General features: G+C 37.6%; 1 protein-coding gene across 1 annotated transcript; it reads right to left on the reverse strand.

Moving 5' to 3' along the window:
• Positions 1–19,249: 19,249 nt before the first annotated feature.
• LOC141668820 (uncharacterized) lies at positions 19,250–20,173 on the reverse strand. The gene has a single exon (XM_074475840.1). It carries the CDS (start codon positions 20,171–20,173, stop codon positions 19,250–19,252), a length of 924 nt encoding a protein of 307 aa, XP_074331941.1.
• Positions 20,174–20,507: the final 334 nt, after the last annotated feature.

A 20,507-nucleotide genomic window follows, 5' to 3' on the forward strand; every position in this document is an offset into this window, starting at 1 on the left:
AAACCACAAAGCAGCTCTGAACCCTAATTGCTAGCTCCAACCGAAACCCTAAAATTCTGAAACCCTAATTGCACGCCCTAACTCTGTTGCAGAGAACCCGAACCACCGAAATGTTGCTGAGAACCACCTAATTACTGCTGAATCCACCAAAATGAGAGCGGCTGAGGTGCGGCTGAGGTGAGAGTGCGGCTGAGGTGAGTGTGCGGCTGAGGTGAGTGTGCGGCTGAGGTGAGCTGAGAGTTAGGGAGAGTGAGATGGGTGAGAGTTAGGGAGAGTGAGATGGGTGAGAGTTAGGGAGTGTTGGTGAGAGGTGAGTGAGTGAGCGATGTGGGAGGCTGAGGTGAGTGAGTGAGGTCGAGAGAGAGTGATGTTTCTGAGAGAGAGTCTGAGAGAGAGAGTGATGATTTTGGGGGGAAATTTAGCCGCCCATATTTTCACTGCACCTTTTGTACGCTTTTCATTTTATTTCATTTTTTCATTTTTTTCATTTTTTCGTAAATTTTAGAAAAAAAATGATATTTTAATGTCCCGATCCGACCATGATTAGGGCAATATATTTTTTGATTATTTTTTCCCAATGTTAGGAAGGCTATTTAATAACATCACTATGGTTGGATCGTCGAGAAAACCGATTAAAAAAATCAAACAACGGAAATGTGGGTCGAACCGTTAAATGAATCATATCCTGACATATGAACCCTATTACGATCCGACCATGATCCGGGCATTATATTTTTTGATTATTTTTTTCCAATGTTAGGAAGGCAGTTTAATAACATCCGTACGGTTGGATCGTCGAGAAAACTGATTAAAAAAATCGAACGACGGATATGTGGGTCGAACCGTTAAATGAATCCTATCCTGACATATGAACCTTATTACGATCCAACCATGATCCGGACATTATATTTTTTGATTATTTTTTCCCAATGTTAGGAAGGCAGTTTAATAACATCCGTACGGTTGGATCGTCGAGAAAACCAATTAAAAAAATCGAACGACGGATATGTGGGTCAAACCGTTAAATGAATCCTATTCTGACATATGAACCCTATTACGATCCGACCATGATCCGGGAATTATATTTTTTGATTATTTTTTCCCAATGTTAGGAAGGCAGTTTAATAACATCCGTACGGTTGGATCGTCGAGAAAACCAATTAAAAAAATCGAACGACGGATATGTGGGTCGAATCGTTAAATGAATCTTATCCTGACATATGAACCCTATTACGATCCGACCATGATCCGGGCATTATATTTTTTGATTATTTTTTCCCAATGTTAGGAAGGCAGTTTAATAACATCCGTACAGTTGGATCGTCGAGAAAACCGATTAAAAAAATCGAATGACGGATATGTGGGTCGAACCGTTAAATGAATCCTATCCTGACATATGAACCCTATTATGATCCGACCATGATCCGGGCATTATATTTTTTGATTATTTTTTCCCAATGGTAGGAAGGTAGTTTAATAACATCCGTACGGTTGGATCGTCGAGAAAACCGATTAAAAAAATCGAATGACGGATATGTGGGTCGAACCGTTAAATGAATCATATCCTGACATATGAACCCTATTACGATCCGACCATGATCCGGGCATTATATTTTTTGATTATTTTTTCCCAATGTTAGGAAGGCAGTTTAATAACATCCGTACGGTTGGATCGTCGAGAAAACCGATTAAAAAAATCGAACGACGGATATGTGGGTCGAACCGTTAAATGAATCCTATCCTGACATATGAACCCTATTACGATCCGACCATGATCCGGGCATTATATTTTTTGATTACTTTTTCCCAATGTTAGGAAGGCAGTTTAATAACATCTGTACGGTTGGATCGTCGAGAAAACCGATTAAAAAAATCGAACGACGGATATGTGGGTCGAACCGTTAAATGAATCATATCCTGACATATGAACCCTATTACGATCCGACCATGATCCGGGCATTATATTTTTTGAATATTTTTTCCCAATATTAGGAAGGCAGTTTAATAACATCCGTACGGTTGGATCGTCGAGAAAACTGATTAAAAAAATTGAACGACGGATATATGGGTCGAACCGTTAAATGAATCATATCCTCACATATGAACCCTATTACGATCCGACCATGATCCGGGCATTATATTTTTTGATTGTTTTTTCCCAATGTTAGGAAGGCAGTTTAATAACATCCGTACGGTTGGATCGTCGAGAAAACCGATTAAAAAAATCGAACGACGGATATGTGGGTCGAACCGTTAAATGAATCATATCCTGACATATGAACCCTATTACGATCCCACCATGAATCCTATTCTGTCATTTGTTTATTTATTTAATTATTTAAACAATTATTTATTAAATAATTAAATAATTGGATAATGTGGGGCCCACCAGTGGAGCCCACATGTGGAGCCCCCAAGTGGAGCCCACATGTGGGCCCACTTCTCCATTATTTATTTACTTAATTATTTAAATAATTATTTATTAAATAATTAAATAATTGGATAATGTGGGGCCCACATGTGGGGCCCACTTCTCATTTATATATTTATTTAATTATTTAAATAATTATTTATTAAATAATTAAATAATTGGATAATGTGGGGCCCACATGTGGGGCCCACAAGTGGAGCCCACATGTGGGGCCCACTTCTCCATTATTTATTTATTTAATTATTTAAATAATTATTTATTAAATAATTAAATAATTGGATAATGTGGGGCCCACAAGTGGAGCCCTCATGTGGGGCCCACTTCTCTATTATTTATTTATTTAATTATTTAAATAATTATTTATTAAATAATTAAATAATTGGATAATATGGGGCCCACATGTGGGGCCCACATGTGGGTCCACTTCTCATTTATTTATTTATTTAATTATTTAAATAATTATTTATTAAATAATTAAATAATTTGATAATGTGGGGCCCACATGTGGGGCCCACTTCTCTATTATTTATTTATTTAATTATTTAAATAATTATTTATTAAATAATTAAATAATTGGATAATGTGGGGCCGACACTGTGGGGCCCACATGTGGGGCCCACTTCTCATTTATTTATTTATTTAAATATTTAAATAATTATTTATTAAATAATTAAATACTTGGATAATGTAGGGCTCACATGTGGGGCCCACAAGTGGAGCCCACATATGGGGCCCACATCTCCATTATTTATTTATTTAATTATTTAAATAATTATTTATTAAATAATTAAATAATTCGATAATGTGGGGCCCACAAGTGGAGCCCACATGTGGGGCCCACTTCTCCATTATTTATTTATTTAATTATTATTTATTTAATTATTTAAATAATTATTTATTAAATAATTAAATAATTATTTAATATGGGGCCCACATGTGGGGCCCACAAGTGGAGCCCGCATGTGGGGCCCACAAGGGGAGCCCACATATGGGACCACTTCTTCATTATTTATTCATTTAATTATTATTTATTTAATTTTTTAATTAATTATTTATTAAATAATTAAATAATTAATTATTTAATGACGTGGCGGTGCACACGTGGCAGGGTTGAGCAAATGTAACAGTAGCATTGTAACAGAAAAGCTAACGTAACGGTTTGCTGACGTGGTAGGGCCACGTGGCAGTGTGGGCCCACATGTGGGGTCCACCTTTCAGTGTGGGACCCACTTTCTAGAACAAGCTTTAGTGGGGCCCACATGTGGTACACTGGTGGGGCCCAAAAAAATAATAAATAAATTAAATATTATTATAATGATAAAGCAAAGCATTACGTCATGTCAGTACTATTGTAACACTAGCTTTCTACTGCAACACAAGCCCTCTAACGTAACAGTAACTTCACATGTAAAGTAACGCTATTTCATTAGTGTTACGATAGGTCAAAAAAGTCTGTGTAATGTAACGCAAAACAAGCATTACATTAGAAAAGTGTCTTATTTGCCCATCTATGGCATAGTGAGTCCCATGTTTGAATTAATTATTTATGTGGAAATCTTTTAACATAAGCAAATTCTGATATTGAGCTTAGTTAAGTTTACTTTGTGTATCTTATTACTAAGTCAAAAACTAGAATAGTGCTTCTTATCTGTTAAGTTCTGACATTAATAAATCTGATGGATGTACTAAGTGCTGATAAATCTCACTTACCAAAAGAAAACGGAAAAGAAAAGGGAAAAAAATCAGGTACTCCTTTGAGATCTAGAGTACAAATATGGAAGGGAAGACCCAAGTGCATTGCTGGTATTAAGTAATATGCATCAGAAAAGCAAATTAATTATTTTTCTTGGTGACTTTTCATACTCTATGATTACTAGCGAAATACTCTGATAATAGCATAAATTCTGATAAGCAGTCGTAACTCATTTACACTGAGAAGCCACTGTAAAATGGAATTTCAAAAGATGCATAAAATGAGCACAAAACAGTTGAGGTAGACTCATGCATGAACTCATTCTAAAGTAGACCTCAAAATACTAACAGATTTTAAGCAAAGTTCTTAGTTATGCCTTATTTCTAAGATGTACTGAAGTGAATCAGACTTTAATCTTTATCTGATATTTAGCTTACTGCACACACATACACTCCATATGAATGATGATAATTACTGTGGTGATAAATGTGGTTTTAGATGAACAGGTTAAGTGTCACTTGTATAAATTATGAGGACAAGTTATGATGAAAGTTCTGATGATTAAGTTTTAAAGAAACGAAATCAGAACTTGTGTGAAGAATTACAGAAATAGTCATTCAGATTTCGAGTTAAGGAATCATGTTCTGATGTCTGTTAAGTTCTGATATAAGTCTAAGTTCTGATATTAAATCTTGATTCTTTACTTGACTTATTTGTGGTTAAAATCTGAAACAGTCATATTTAAGAATCAGAATATGTTTGGGTGAGATATTAAAAGAAATATCTACTCAACCACCTTAAACTTCTCAACCTCAACCTTCAGATCCTACAGTACAACCTTCATCTTCCAAACCTAAGAGGACTAAGAAAGTACCTCAGACACAACAGAGGAGAAGGAGATTCATTCTGCGAGATGAATCAGATGTTGAGGAACATGTTCCTGTCACAGAACCTGTTGTTATAGAAGCTGAGAATGTCTCTTCTCAGAAGGATGTTGATATTGGGAGTTCCAAGCCCCTAAAAAGGCTTCGAAAGCATAATTCTGATGATACAGCTCCTAAAGACTCCTCAAAAGCTAAAAGATTCAAATCATTGGCAACAAGGCCTGAAGATTCTGGTAAAGGAATGCAAGCAGCAGCTAAGGAAGGAGGTCAGGAATCTCTGATCTCACAAGACCCTGTTGAAGCTCACAATTCTCCTAGTGCTGATCCAGACCTTCATGCAACTCATCAATCTCCAGTACATGCTGATAACCAGGGGCCAAGTGATGAAATTGACATCCATAACTTGGAAGTGCCTCAGGTTTTGTATCTAGAAGCTCCATCAGCTCCAATCACTCCACCACCAACACCATTTCTTGATGATGATTTTAATCCAGAATTACCTACAACACCTTCTCTGTATCTAGATACTGAAGATCCGATTTTAGGTGAACATCAGAATATGGCTGTTGATCAGAACTTAATTGAAGATCAGCCCTTAGAGGATGATGTTGAAGCCTCAATAGCCTCTCATACTATTCTTTTATCAGAAGAAGTTGTTGATGCTGATTCTATAAGTTCTGATGCTGCTAATGATGAAGTTACTGGTGAAGCTGCTGCTACAAATGTAGATACTGATATAGCTGGTACATCAGGATATTCACCTCCACAAACTGTTCATAAAGCTGAGATAGTCAAGAAGTTTGTTACAGGGGAAGCACTAGTACCTTGGAGTGAAACTCCTAGAGGACAGGAGTGGAACACAGTTACCTTTGTTCCTTCTGAAAAGATTCTTGCTGAGCATCTTGCAAAAGCTGATGAAATGCTGATTAATGATGATTTCAAGACACAACTGCGAGTTACTGCATTGAGTACAAGGCACCTTCAAGGTCAACCCTCAATAACTCATGATAAGGTGAATAAAATTCAAGAAACCTTGATCCAGCAAGATATGAATCTGAAACTTGAAAAGAAAAAGTTTTTCCAACCTACCTTTGACAAATTTGCCTACAATGAAAAAACCCGAGAGAAGCAACAGTCTCAGATTGATGAAATTTTGAAGAATCAAGCTTCTCATCAAAATCAACTCAATGAGATCCAATCCTCAGTGGAATTGCTTATCTCTTTTCTTTTACCTGCTGATGCCAAAAAGGGGGAGAAAGTGATTAAGTCCAAATACAAACCTATTAAGACACTGAAGGTAAAGGATGATGGAAAAGATGATCCGGGAAACTCTGGAATGGGTGGAGGTCATGGTCAAGGTAAAGGTCTTTCATCAAGTAGAACTGGAACTACAAGTCAAAGAACAAGTTCTGATACTGGGAGAAGAATAACTTCTGATACTGGTAAAAGGATAGGTTTTGATGAACATCTGAAACTTGATGAGGAAATTTTAAGAAAGTTATTTCTGAAAGAAAATCCAGGAATGGACTTTGAGAGTCTAAAGGAAGAGGAAGCTAGACTTAAGTTAGAAAAAGTAAACTTCAAATCTGAAGCTTCTGTTGTTGAAAAGAAAATTCCTAAGGCTAAAGGCTTTGTGATAAAAGAAAGGGTAAATCCTGATACAACCAAGGCCAAATCACAAATACAGATAGATCCAAGGTCCAAGGGTAAAGAAAAAGTTGGTGAACCTATAAAGGTTTATGTGCCTCCTATGGATGAAGAAGTATCTGTTGAAAAATGCTAATCTTACTCTGGTTTCAAAGAAGATTTCTCAAACAACCTCTGACATGGCTCAAGTTGTTCAGAGTCAAGATATAATAAGTTCTGATATGACATTGAAGAAAGCAACCTCTGACATAGCTCAAGTTGGCTTGATATCAGAAGATAAGTTAAAGGAAACCTCTGACATTGCTCATGTTAAATCCTCAAGGTTACTCCTACCAGGATTCACTAAAGCTAAACAGACTCAACCTTTGAAAAATGCGACAAGTGGTTTTGAAGCAAGAGTTGTTACAGGAAAGGAAGCAAGAGATAAATCTGGATTGGGTAGTGCTGATGAAAGAAGAGTGCAGAATACAACCAATCATCCAACTTCCTTAAGTGAACCAGGTGTTGGAGCAACTCCTGAAAGATTGAATCAGCTTGAATCTGTGCAGATGGTTTACCATACCTTCTTGAAAGAACACATCTTGTTATATTTCATGACAGATGGAAGGGTTTACCACATAAGGGAGAATCCTATACCACTGAAGTATTTTGAGGAATTAGAACATGTTCTATTCTTACTTCAGGTGAAGAACAGATTAACAGAAAGTGCTGTAAATTATTTGAAGACTCAAATTCAGAGACAGAAGAAGCTTTATTCTGTGAAGTCTGACAGCACATACTGTCCCAAGTACAGAGATCACAAGGGTGATATTGTCGAGATGAAGCCTAACTCTGCTAAGATTATAACTATATTTCTGGGTTATAAGGCTGTAAAATTCAATCTTGAGTCTGACAAGGCATATTTGATCAGACTGGATCAGGACATGAGGAAAGCTAAAATAAATGATCTCAGGGCTGCTATATTTCAAATTGGTGAAGATACAGTTGAATTGAAGAATGCTAAAAGGAGGATGATTGAAGAACTTAAATATGCTGAGAGATGTTTGTTAAAGAACTATCTCAGAACAACTCCTGATATTAAAGAGATCAGTTATTGAAGCCAAGTAAAGATCTACAACTGCTCAAATTCTGTTGTGTATACAGACTGAAGCTGTTATCACAAGTTAAAGTTGGTAAAGCTTTAAGGACTGTAAGTTATAATTATCTAGTCAAATTCTCATGCATTTGTACTAAATATTTTTAACATCATCAAATATCTGTTAAACTTGTATATTATGCTAATTTATAAGTTGGGGGAGATTGTTAGATATATTTGATAATGTCATGTCTAATGTGATTTGTGTTTAGTTTTCAAATCTTACTTAAACAGGACAAATCAGTACTTAACTGGAAATCAGAACTTAAGTGGTCAGAACTTAAGTTATCAAGAGATATTTATCAGAAGATAATATCAGGACTTAAAGGAGACTTTCAGATAAGGAAGATGACTGATTGAAAGGAAAGAAGATCAAGACAAACGCAAGAAGAGATATGCATGAAGAAGGAATTCTATGAAGAATAGAATACTTGGAAGAAAAGATATCTGATTGATATATTTTAGGAAGCAAAATTATATTCCATATCAATTAGTGATTATCTTGTAACTGTGTAGTATATAAACACAGACATAGGGTTTACACTATAAGTGTTATCATTATCGAGAATAATATTTATTTTAACCCTATCAGCTCTCGTGATATTTGTTCATCACCGAGAGAGGACAGTTCCATATTTTAACAGAGTTTATAATATTGAATAAAGTCTGTTTTCTGTTACTTGAGTTCTTTAATTCGATTTGATTGTGATAAACACTGTATTCAACCCCCTTCTGGTGTTTGTTTGATATGTTGGTTATTGATAGGTATCACTGTCACGTGCCCACGTACCCTTCCTTGGCGGGTTGTGGAGTGTGCATGTGCTTGCTGGGACCCCTCTCAGGGTGATCCTTGTTCTGGACTGGATTGAGGTAGGCAGGTGATCCAGGTCATGGGCTGGACCCTGGTTAGGAGATGATCCAGGTCATGGGTTGGATCCTGGCTGTGAGACGATCCTGGTCATGGGTTGGATCCTGACTGGGAGATGACCCAGGTCATGGGTTGGATCCTGGATGGGAGATGATCCAGGTCCTGGGTGGGATCTTTGCTGGGAGATGATCCAGGTCCTGGGTGAGATCGTGGTGGGGAGATGATCCAGGTCCTGGGTGGGAACCTGGCCGGGAGATGAGCCAGGTCCTGGGTGGGATCCTGGGTAGGAGTAGATCCAGGTCCTGGGAAGGATCCTGGCTGGGAGATGATCCAGGTCCTGGTTTGGATCCTTGCTGGGAGATGATCTAGGTCCTGGGTCGGATCCTTGCTGGGAGATGATCCATGTCTTGGTTTCGACCTGAGCCTTGGTCTCTCCACTTGACTACTCTGAGTGAGGGGAGTCTTGGTCCACCAGCTGCGCCTGTCTCACCCTAGATCTGGGTTGGGCCCTAGCTAGGTTGCTTATACCCTATCATTTGCCCCCACTCCCTTATGCAGATTTTCTGGATGAGGGAGTAGAGAAGTGCTATGTAACAATTGTCTTGTTGAAAAATTTCTTCTTCTTTCTTGCCCCCCAATCTAGATCTGGTAAGTAGAGACCAATCTGAATTAAGGTAGAAGAAATTGGTTACCTTGACAAAATTTCTTCTTCTTTCTTGCCCCTAATCTGGATCTGGTGTAGTAGAGACCAATCCGGATTAAAGTAGAGGAAATTGGTTGCCTTGGAAAAATTTCTACTTCTTTCTTACCCCCCAATTCGGATATGGTATAGTAGAGAGCAATTTGGATTAAGGTAGAGGAAATTGGTTGCCTTGGAAAAATTTCTACTTCTTTCTTGCCCCCCAATCCGGGTTTGGAAATTTCAGCTTCTTTTCTTACCCCCCCCCCCCAAATCCAGATCTGGTGTAGTACAGATCAATCCGGATTAAGGTAGAGGAAATTAGTTGCATTAGAAAAATTTATGTTTCTTTGTTGCCCCTCAATCCGGATCTGGTGTAATAGAGATCAATCCGGATTAAGGTAGAGGAAATTGGTTGCCTTGGAAAAATTTCTTCTTATTTCTTACCCCCCAATCCGGGTCTGGAAATTTCTACTTCTTTCTTGCCCCCCAATTCGGATCTGGAAATTTTTGCTTCTTTTATACCACCCAATCCGGATTTGGTGTTGTAGAGATCAATCCGGATTAAGGTAGAGGAATTTGGTTGTCTTGGAAATTTTTTTGCTTCTTTCTTACCCACCAATGCGGGTCTAGAGTTGTAGAGGCCAATCCATATTGAAGTTAGAGGAAATTGGTCCCCGTAGAAAAAATTATGCTTCTTTGTTGCCCCCCATCCGGGTCTGGAAATTTCTTCTTCTTTGTTTGCCTAGAAAATGATCTAGATGCATAGCAGTTGTTAGGAACCCGAATTTGGATACATATCCGGGTTGGTTGATGTTATCGTTCGCTTCCAATCCTGGTATGGCACCATACCTGGGTTGGTGTTTTCTTTTAAAGTTGGCTTCCAATCCGGGTATGGCACCCTAACCGGATTGGTGTTTGCTTTTTCTTGTTTGTGTACTTAGAAAATGATTTTAGTACATACTAATTGCCTTCAACTAGGATCTGGATACCTATCCAGGTTGGTTGTTATTATTGTTGGCTTCCAATCCATGTATGGAACCATACCTAGGTTGGTGTTTGCTTTTAAAACTGGCTTCCAATCCGGGTATTCCACCATAACTGGATTGGTGTTTGCTTTTACTTGTTTGTGTACTTAGAAAATGATCTATGTACATAGTAATTGTCTTCAACCCGCATCTGGATACCTATCCGGGTTGGTTGCTATTATTATTGGCGTTACTATTATTGTTGGCTTCCAATTCGGGTATTGCACCATACCCGGGTTGGTTTTTGTTTTTAAAGTTCGCTTCCAATTCGGGTATGGCACCATAACCGGATTGGTGTTTATTTTTGCTTGTTTGTGTACTTAGAAAATGTTCTAAGTACATAGTAATTGTCTTCAATCCGGATCCGGAAACCTATCTGGATTGTTGTTGGTTTTAATATTAACTTCCAAATGGTTGTTTTTGATGTTTACTTTCAACCCCGGTGTGGTTGTTTGTCCAGGTAGAAGTATGCTTTTCTTGCGGTAATTGTTAAAATAAGAATTGGGTGGGAAAAAATCTTTTCATTAATTTGAAATTTTCTTCATACAAAATATTGGATCATAGATTGGTTGCTTGCCATAGGCTACAAGGTTTTTGGTTGCTTTTTTCAGTGGTGTCCAATCTGGTTCTTGCCTAGGCTCTCTGGCATGCCTAGGTGGACCAGGATCGCTTTTTGATTCTGTCTTAGGACCCAGTCTTTGAAATATTGGAGTGTTTTGCACCACATTGGTCTGCTGGGCTTGTTGACTTTGCTTGAACTTCTTTTCCTGATGGTAACCCCATTTTGGTCGGTCATCAGAAGTTTTGTTCCTGGATCCTCCATTCTGAGTCATTCTCATTTCCTGGAGAACATCTGTTTTCTTTATGAACCTGGCTGCCATAGAGTAAGAAGCGGCTAGGCTTTGTGGTTCCTTGTTTATCAGCTCTACAATATACATCTCATTGTGTTCTGGATCCAAGTTCCTCAGAATTTTGGTTAGAGCCTCCCTCTCATCAAGATTGGAGACGAAGAACCTGGACTTGGTTAAATCGTTGTAGTAATATATTTGGGCGATTTGTTTAAAGTAATTGAGGTTCTCTTCCTGATCCCCCAATCCATCAAAAGAGTCAAAGTTGTAATGTTTGAGATTTTTCTGTCGACGGATGGCTTCAAGGGAGTGACTGAATGGTGTAAGGGTTTCCCCAATCTCCAATCCAGAATCTTTTTCCATTTTTCATTGGAGCTCATAAATCATATTCAGATCCTTCTGGCCCTCCTCTTCTTCATCGAAAATGATCTCGGGGATAGGGTCCCTCCGGGTCCTCTTGCCTTTGGTCTTAGCTAGGAGCCTCTCCTCTTCCAGCTGCATCCTTTTCTGGATCTTTAGCTCAAGCTTTGCCTCTTCTTCTCTTCGTATTTTTTCCCTCATTTCTTTCAATTTTTTCTTCTTGGTTGCTTGTGTCTCCTTCTTACTAGGCTCTTTTTTATTCTTTTTTTCCTTAGCTCCAATTCGGTCGAAGACAGATCTCCTAGATTGTTGAGAGTCCCCAACTCTTCTTTTCCATACTCTAGCTCATATTCTACCTGAGCCCGAGATTGTTCATCTCTGTAGAGCCTGATTTCTTCAGCAAGTTCATGGCTCGTTAAGTTAGCCATATGCTCCTGTACAACTGGAATATTGGTGTACTTGTACTGATTGAGCTCTATGAAATTTCTGGCATCCCTGAACGGGGTATGCTGCGTCAATGGTTCCTCCTGGGGGGTCTCCCTGTCTCCTCCAGGTTCTTGAGCTTGAGAGGGGTCCTGTTCCTGAATATGGGTACTGGCGGTGGGCCTACCAGCGGTACTTTTTCCTGGTCTTGCCATTACCACAATTGTGCAAACAACTGACCAAGATGTGATGCTAAAAATGTGGGTCTAAGGTTGCTTTTTTTTGAAGATTACAAAGAATTCCCAGAATAACAGCAAACAAACTTTCTGGGCTTTGCTAACAATACTACTAAACAAGAACAGCAGGCTCTAGAACAGAAAGAAAATATGCAAGCTAAAGCAGTTCTGTGTTTTAAAACTATCAAGACTATCAAACCCCAGGCTTTAAGACTATCAAGGTTATCAACCCTAAACAATCAAAATTAACAAAGGAGGGCGGGCTCACACAAACGTGGCCTAAAGTAATGAGCCCACACAAACATGGCTAAAATGCACATTCATATTCAAGAAAGGGTATGGTATGTTGGATTTAATTACTATGGTTTAATTGTGAAATTTACTAGTTCTTGCGAATGATTTTGAGTAGTATAGTTTAATGATTATCATTGTTGTTTCGTTGTCTGGTTGTGATTGGATTGGATTTGTGATTGGTTTTTGTATTGATTTGGTTTGGTATACAAGGACTGCAGAAAAACCTGCAATTTTTTTTAAAATCAGTCCTTAAAACCAACCGAAAATAGGCGTAACCGACCACTTTTGACGATTACAAAACCCAGAAAACCGACCGTCAAGGGACATAACCGACCACCTTCTTCATAAAACCGACCGTCTCCTTTAGAGGGTGGTCGGTTTTAGGACGGTCGGTTATGACATTTAAGTTAGCTTCTAAAATAAAACTGACCGATGTTAACACTTTGACCACGGTCGGTTATGAGTTTCAGTCAACTTTTTAAAAATAGACATAACCGACCACCTATGGTCGGTTATGACTCAGTGACGTGGCAACACGTGTGCACACGTGTTGCCACGTGTACACAGTGACCCCACATTTGCATAAAATGCCCAGGCACTTAACCGACCACTATGTTGGTCCGTTATGAGGATTAAACCCGACCAAAAGTTATAACCGACCAGGCTAAAACCGACCATGCCCTGTGGTCGGTTATGACTATTTTAACCGACTATTTTGCCTCTTAACCGACTATTTTTGACTGTCAGTTTTATCCTATTTTCTTGTAGTGATATAAGTAGCATAAGAAGGATATTTGGTTGGTTGTACAACCGCATAAATCATATGGATAATTAGATTAAAATTAACATCAATGGTCAATATTATTTAATATTTGTTATAAAGGTGATAAGAAAAACAAAACTAAAACCACTTTTTTTATAATATAAACACCCAATACTAAATAGATAAACCCAAAACTAAATAGATAAGGAAATATAATCTAATATTAAATAAATAAGCACACATAATTAACCAATACTAAATAAATAAGGAGACATAATTTAATAGTAAATATATAAGGAGATATAATTATTAACAATTATGTATAACAAATACATGTCTTGAACCTGATGGTCTCCCATGCACATTAAATTTTTTTTTTTAAATATTGCGTAAGGACAAAGTGAAGAAAAAGCATATAGACCATTTAGATTAAAAATAAAATCAATGTTGAAGATTATTTGGTATTTGTCATTAAGGTGGTAAAGAAGAACTAAACTAAAACCACTTCGATTATGATACAAACAGATAATCTAATAAAGGGAATGGGTATAGTTTGGTATACCCAAATTTTTGTTGGTTTGGTTATTCTTGCAACGAAAATGCTAGAGGTACAAAATGAGTTACTAAAATAGTTACAAATGCCACATGCCACATGTTGGTTGGCTAAATATAAATGGATCTCCTGCAACTACATTAATAGAACCAATTGAATTTTTTCAATGTCAATTTGTGACAATTTTTTGTAACTTTGTTTTGTGCCTTTAGCATTACTCTTCTTGCAATCATCACACAAATTATGGGTTCTTTAGAACTAAATATTAAAACCATGCATTTCCTAAGGACATAGGACAGTTCAAATCCCTCCAACAACATACATTTATATTATTTACCTATATAATTTATCCTAACTAGTGGTAATTTAGTTCAAACTCTTGGTTTTGCTATCCATTTTTTTATTATCTCTATTATTCAAAACTGTTAGATCTTTTAAATGATAATATAATATTTTGATCATAGTATAGTACCAAAAACATAAATAATTAATATTTTCATGTTTGAATTACACCAACTACATCAAATTTTTACATTTATTTAAAATGGCATCAACTACTTATTATCTTAATATAAATAAAAATATAAAATATTAATGGAGCACGCGTGTTCTAAGCTAGTTAGGTTTGAAATTAAATACATAAGTTCATATCAGAATAATAATAATAATAATAATAATAATAATTATTATTATTATTATAATAATAATTATTATTATTATTATTATAACAATAGCAATAACAATAATAATAACAATAATAATAATAATAATAATAATAATAATAACAACAACAACAACATTAATAACAACAACAACAATAATAATAATAATAATAATAATAATAATAATAATAATAATAATAATAATAATAATAATAATAATAATAATAATAATAGTGGAAGTTTACTTAATCCTAAACTTTTTAGATTATATCATTACTAGTCATTTTTCTGCTCAGAAATAAACACAATATCAGTTAGCCCAATGGGTACAAATGTTAGAGAAGTTTCTCTCTCCACCTTGGCTACAAATGTTATAGAAGTAAAGAGATTGATGGATGCACCAAATTACACTTAGTTGGAAAGAAACTAGAGTGATTCTTTGATAAACTTGCATTTGTAATTTTGTCAAATTATAAGTCTCATAAAAGTTGACAAGTTTTGATTTAATAAAAATTGTTTAAATCATAAAAATGTTCAAACTAAAATTTAGCTATCAGTGATATATGTCATAATTAAACAATAAATATATCCTCCAACTTCAATTAATTTAATAATTTTGAAGCTAATAGATATCACTCATTAGCACAAATGAGAAACAATATACATGCTATTAAAATGGTTAGCTACTCTAACTTTTGCATAGAAAATCAAGGACACGTTAACAACTTAAAAAAATAATAAGGTCCACAAAATCAGTATTAGTTATTTAACTTTTTTCCTATATGACTTTGTGTGTTTGACAACTTTTTGCTTCTTATAATTAGTGCTTGTGCACTTCAACAAGTGTGGATCATCAGACATTTAATTTAAACAATCACCAAGATTGTCCACCGCCTAAGAACAAGTAATGTATATCTATTAAATAAAGCATAATTTTTTTCTATAAATGCAATAAGCTTTAGTTCCATTTTTCTTGTGTAATAGTATACTGGAGTTTCAAACTCCACAGTGTATAAGTGAAACATTCTCTTTGAAGATTAATATTGATTGGTGGTGTTTCTAGATATGTACTCCTTTTGCTACAGGTAGAATTGATATTCTATGAGATGCATATCAATGGAGTTTTTAGATATGTACTACTTTTGCTGCAAGCTCTAAAGACTATTGGTACTCGTATTTATTTTCTTAATTAAGATTTAGGACACCATTAATAGGTCTCCACCAAGAGCTAATGTATTTTCTTAAGTCTACTGCAAATTATATGATTCTAGAGATGTGCTAGACCCTAAAGACTACTCATATATACAGGTATTAATTTTCTTAGGACACTGTTGATCAGTCTTCACACAAACAGCTAATGTTTGTTTTCTAACTTCTGTAATTTACTGCAGATCATATGATTTTAAAGATGCTATAAACAGACCATGTATAAGTTAAACAACCGATGACCGTTGGTATATCTCATTGCATTTCAGATGTGCAAATAAGTACTTTCCACTGATTATACAATGTAACTGTGTTTCTCCTAAAGCATATACTTAATCTTTACGATAAATTTTCACATAATAGAAAATGTTAAATATACGATAAATTCTCCTAAAACTGAAGCAGTAGATGATCTTGCTACTAACAATATATATATAAGTATAACTGTGTAAACAAGTAATGTATTTGCTGAAGGAATGCTTCGACTTATTTATTTCCCAGAGAGTTACAGCAATATATAGAAAGTGCAGAAAAACTAACATGCTAAAAATTAGCCCACGTACAAAGTGGTTTCCTAAACAAACTCTAGCATCTCATGACTTATTCTTTCTCCTAAAAACATGCCATCAACAAAATACTAATTCAAATAACTAAATAGAACAATGCAATAATAAATACTTTGAGATTAATTTCAACAATCTCCCCCTTAATCTCAAAGTCCTCCGTTCAGATCCTTGACTCCCAATAGCTTCCTCATGTTCTCAAACTTGACAGTGGCCAACCCCTTTGTTAGAATGTTTGCTCTCTGACTGTTGCTGCAAACATGCCTCAAGACGACTTCTCCTCTTTCAACGCACTCTCTAATAAAGTAAAACCGTATATCAACGTGTTTACTCCTACCGTGGAACATTGGGTTCTTCGCCAAGTCGATTGCAGACCGGTTGTCTATACACAACACCACTGGTCCAATAGTCTTCGAGGTGATTTGCACAAGGATGTTTCGAAGCCAAATTCCCTGACAGGCTGCGGCAGTGGCCGCCATGAATTCAGCTTCACAGCATGAAAGAGCAACTCATTTCTGTTTTTGAGAGACCCAGGTTATGATACTTTCGTTTAGGTAAAACACCATTCCTCCAGTGCTCTTCTGGTCATCCAGTTGTCCACCTAAATCGCTGTTGCTATATCCTGTCAACACATGATTTCCACTGTCCTTCGAGTATACTAAGCCATGATGAATCGTTCCTTTGATGTACTTTAGGATACATTTTACAGCATCCATGTGTTTCTTGGTGGGTTTCTCCATATATCTACTTACCACACCTACAGAGTATGCAATATCCGACCGTGTGTGAACTAGATATCTAAGCCTACCCACCACACTTTTATATTCTGTAGCATCGACCAATTTTCCCATTTCGTCACGGCTGAGCTGTTCCTTTGGGTCCATTGGATACTTGGTTGGGTTGCAGTTTGCCATGCCAGCTTTGTCCAGAATTTTCCGAGCATATCCTGCCTGTTTGAGCTCGATGCATCCTTCTCCTTGAGCGACTTCGAGTCCTAAGTAGTAACTTAGTTTGCCCATGTCACTCATTTCAAACTGCAGCTACATTTGTTTCTTGAATGCTTCAATGGCTGTGACACTTGTTCCGGTTACCAATAGATCATCCACGTAAACTGCTATAACTAGGCTTTCATCTCCCTTTCTCCTTGTATAAACTGCATGCTCGTAGGGACAACAGGTAAATCCAAGACTTAAAAGACAAGAGTTTAGCTTAGCATACCATGCACGAGGTGCTTGACGGAGGCCATATAGTGCTTTCATTAACTTGTACACCTATTTTTCTTGCCCCTTCTTCTCAAAACCTTGAGGCTGGGCCACATATACGTCTTCCTTGATGTCCCCATTTAAAAAAGCTGTCTTTACGTCGAGGTGATGAACCTCCCACTTCTCTTTGGCTGCCAGAGCTAGTAATAATCTCACCGTTTCCAGTCGAGTGACAGGTGCATAAACTTCGTCGAAATCAATGCCGTGCTCTTGTACATATCCTTTGGCCACGAGACGTGCTTTGTGCTTCACTATTCTTCCGTTTGCATCCCTTTTGAGTTTATAGATCCACTTTAGGCCTATCACTTTTTCTCCAGGTGGCAAACTCGTCAATCTCCACATTTTATTCACCTCGATTGAGTCCATCTCTAGCTTCATGGCCCTCTGCCAGTTCACATCTTTTACTGCTTGTGCATAGTTGGCTGGTTCGTCCACACCCATGAGGAGGAGTTCTTCATCATCTTCCATATTTTCAGTAGCAGCATAGACCTCACTAACTAGCTTAAATCTTTTGGGTGTCGTACTATCATCATAATTATCAGAATTAATTCTTGATATAGAGCTCTGACAGCTTGAAGTTCTTACCTGAGATCCGTCGCTGTCAGTATCATAGTTGTTCCCAGACTCTTGCAACCTTGGTGTGGTCTCATGTGAGTTGTCTCCGTTATCTGAATTTGCATCATCAGTTCTGTCCTCTTCTTCGATGTTCTCCATGTCTGGTACTGTGAAATATTCTGATGTATTCTCGTCTCCATTTTCCTCGTTCCACGGCCATTGTTTTGCTTCTTCAAACACTACATCCCGGCTTATATGTACTCAATTTTCATTGGGATCGTACAACCTGTATCCTTTTGTGCCAGGCTCTCTACCCAGATTTACTACCCTTTTGCTACGATTATCGAGCTTTGTGTTGTGAATGCTTGGAGTTTTCATATGGGCCATACACCCAAAGACACGAACATGACTGATGTCTGGCTTTTTGTTTGACCAGGCTTCATATGGTGTTTGTTGTGTCAACGCCCTTGTGGGTAATCTATTTAGTAGATAGACCGCATTTCGAACAGCTTCAGCCCACAACTTTGCTGGCAACTGCATCTCTTTCAAGCTGGTCCTCGATATTTCCACTATAGTCCTGTTGCGACGCTCTACTACCCCATTTTGTTGAGGGGTGTAAGGCGTCGTGAAGTTTCTTTTAATTCTGGCCCCTTCACAGTACTCCCTGAATTCATTAGAGTTGAATTCGCCACCTCTGTCCATTCTGAGCACTTTGATCCTTCTCTCAGGTCCATCTTCAACAACGCTCGAAAATTTTTGAATGTTTGTAGAGCTTCACTCTTGGTTTTAAGAAAATATACCCACATGTACCTGCTATAGTCATCGACCAAGAGAAAGAAATACCTGTATCCTGAGGTTGTGGTTGGCTGAATTGGTCCGCATAAATCACCGTGAATTAATTCAAGCACCTTCTTTGCACTGTATTTGGCTTTCCCATCAGGCAACCATCACAAACTACATGTTGCTGGGTTATTCTGGGCATTCCTTCCACCATTTGTTGTTTTGACATGAGAGCCATGGCTTGATAATTAACGTGGCCAAGTCGGGCGTGCCATAGTTTTGAGAGTTCCTTCGTTTTGCTCATTAAGCATTCCTGTTTGTTAGTTTCTATCAAAATTTTGTAAAGACGGTTTGGGGATCGCTTTACCTTCATCAATAGTTATTCTTGTGCGTCATATACTCTCAAAAAATCCCCTTTTAGTTCCACCTTGTAGCCTTCTTCGGACATCTGCCCCAATGAGATAATATTGTTTCGTAAACTAGGAATGTAGTATACCTCAGAGAACTGTTTTTCTTCTCCGTTTTTGCACATGAATCGAACTGAACCTTTGCCTCGGATCTCGACAGTAGAACCATCACCAAATCGAACTTGTCCAGTAATATTTTCATCCAACTCAGTGAATTTACCTCTGAATCCTGTCATATGGTTGCTTGCCCCGTTGTCGAGATACCAAATATTGGACTCACTTACTTGCTCCCCATCCCTGATCAGTTGTAGTGATGCTGGTTTTTCTGCATTTACTAACAGTTGTGGATCAGTTTTGTCATGCTTTGCCAGAAGGAGGGCAGGTTCATCGTCCATTACGGCCATGTTTGCCTCTGCATCGGTCGTTCCTCTGTTTCTCCTGGGTTTCTTACAATCTGAAGCAAAATGACCGTATATGTTACAATTAAAACACTTAATATTACTCTTGTCAAACCTGCCTCGACCCCTTTGTCTTGGGTTTCTTTCATTAGTCCTTTTCAGCCACTCCTCGCGTGTCAGTAGGAGTTTCTTCTCTTCTCCATCACGTTTTGCCCACTCTTCCTCGCTCAACATTAGCTGGTTCTCCTTAGTTTCTATCTTACCCTTTACACGTTCTTCGTGTGCTTTGAGAGCCCCCACAGCCTCCTCGACAGACATGTTCTCCAAATCTCCAAACTGTTCAAGTGTGGAGGTTATTTGCAGGAATCTGGTTGGGACGGCACGTAACAGCTTCTTTACGACATAGGACTCATCCATCATTTCACCCAATGCTCGTATATTGGTTACGAGCCCAATCATCCTCATCTGAAAATCCTCAATTTGTTCAGTCTCATTCATATGCAGCATTTCAAACTCTGACTTCAGATTTTGTATCCGTGCCCTTTTTGTTTTTTCTGCACCATGACATAATACTTATATCGTGTCCCAACCATCTTTCGCTGTTTTCTTGCTGGCGATCGTTAGCAACACGTCTTCAGGGAGTCCCTGATATATCATTGCCAACGCTACGTTGTCAGCTTTCTCTTCTACTGCCACCTTGGGATCGATGGGTTCAATAGCGCGCCATACCCCCTGTGCTTGCATCACCACCTTCATTTTAAGGGCCCAAGCCGTATAGTTGTTTCTGGCAAACGTTGGATAACTCAGACCGTACGAACCTCCTTTCGTTTTG

This window comes from Apium graveolens, chromosome 6 (genome assembly GCF_009905375.1).
Source record: "Apium graveolens cultivar Ventura chromosome 6, ASM990537v1, whole genome shotgun sequence".
Classification (NCBI taxonomy): Eukaryota; Viridiplantae; Streptophyta; class Magnoliopsida; order Apiales; family Apiaceae; genus Apium; species Apium graveolens.

What these genes read in the sequence shown, in the direction of transcription:
- LOC141668820 (XM_074475840.1), bottom strand. Translation starts at nt 20,173, where the DNA reads ATGAATGAGACTGAACAAATTGAGGATTTTCAGATGAGGATGATTGGG.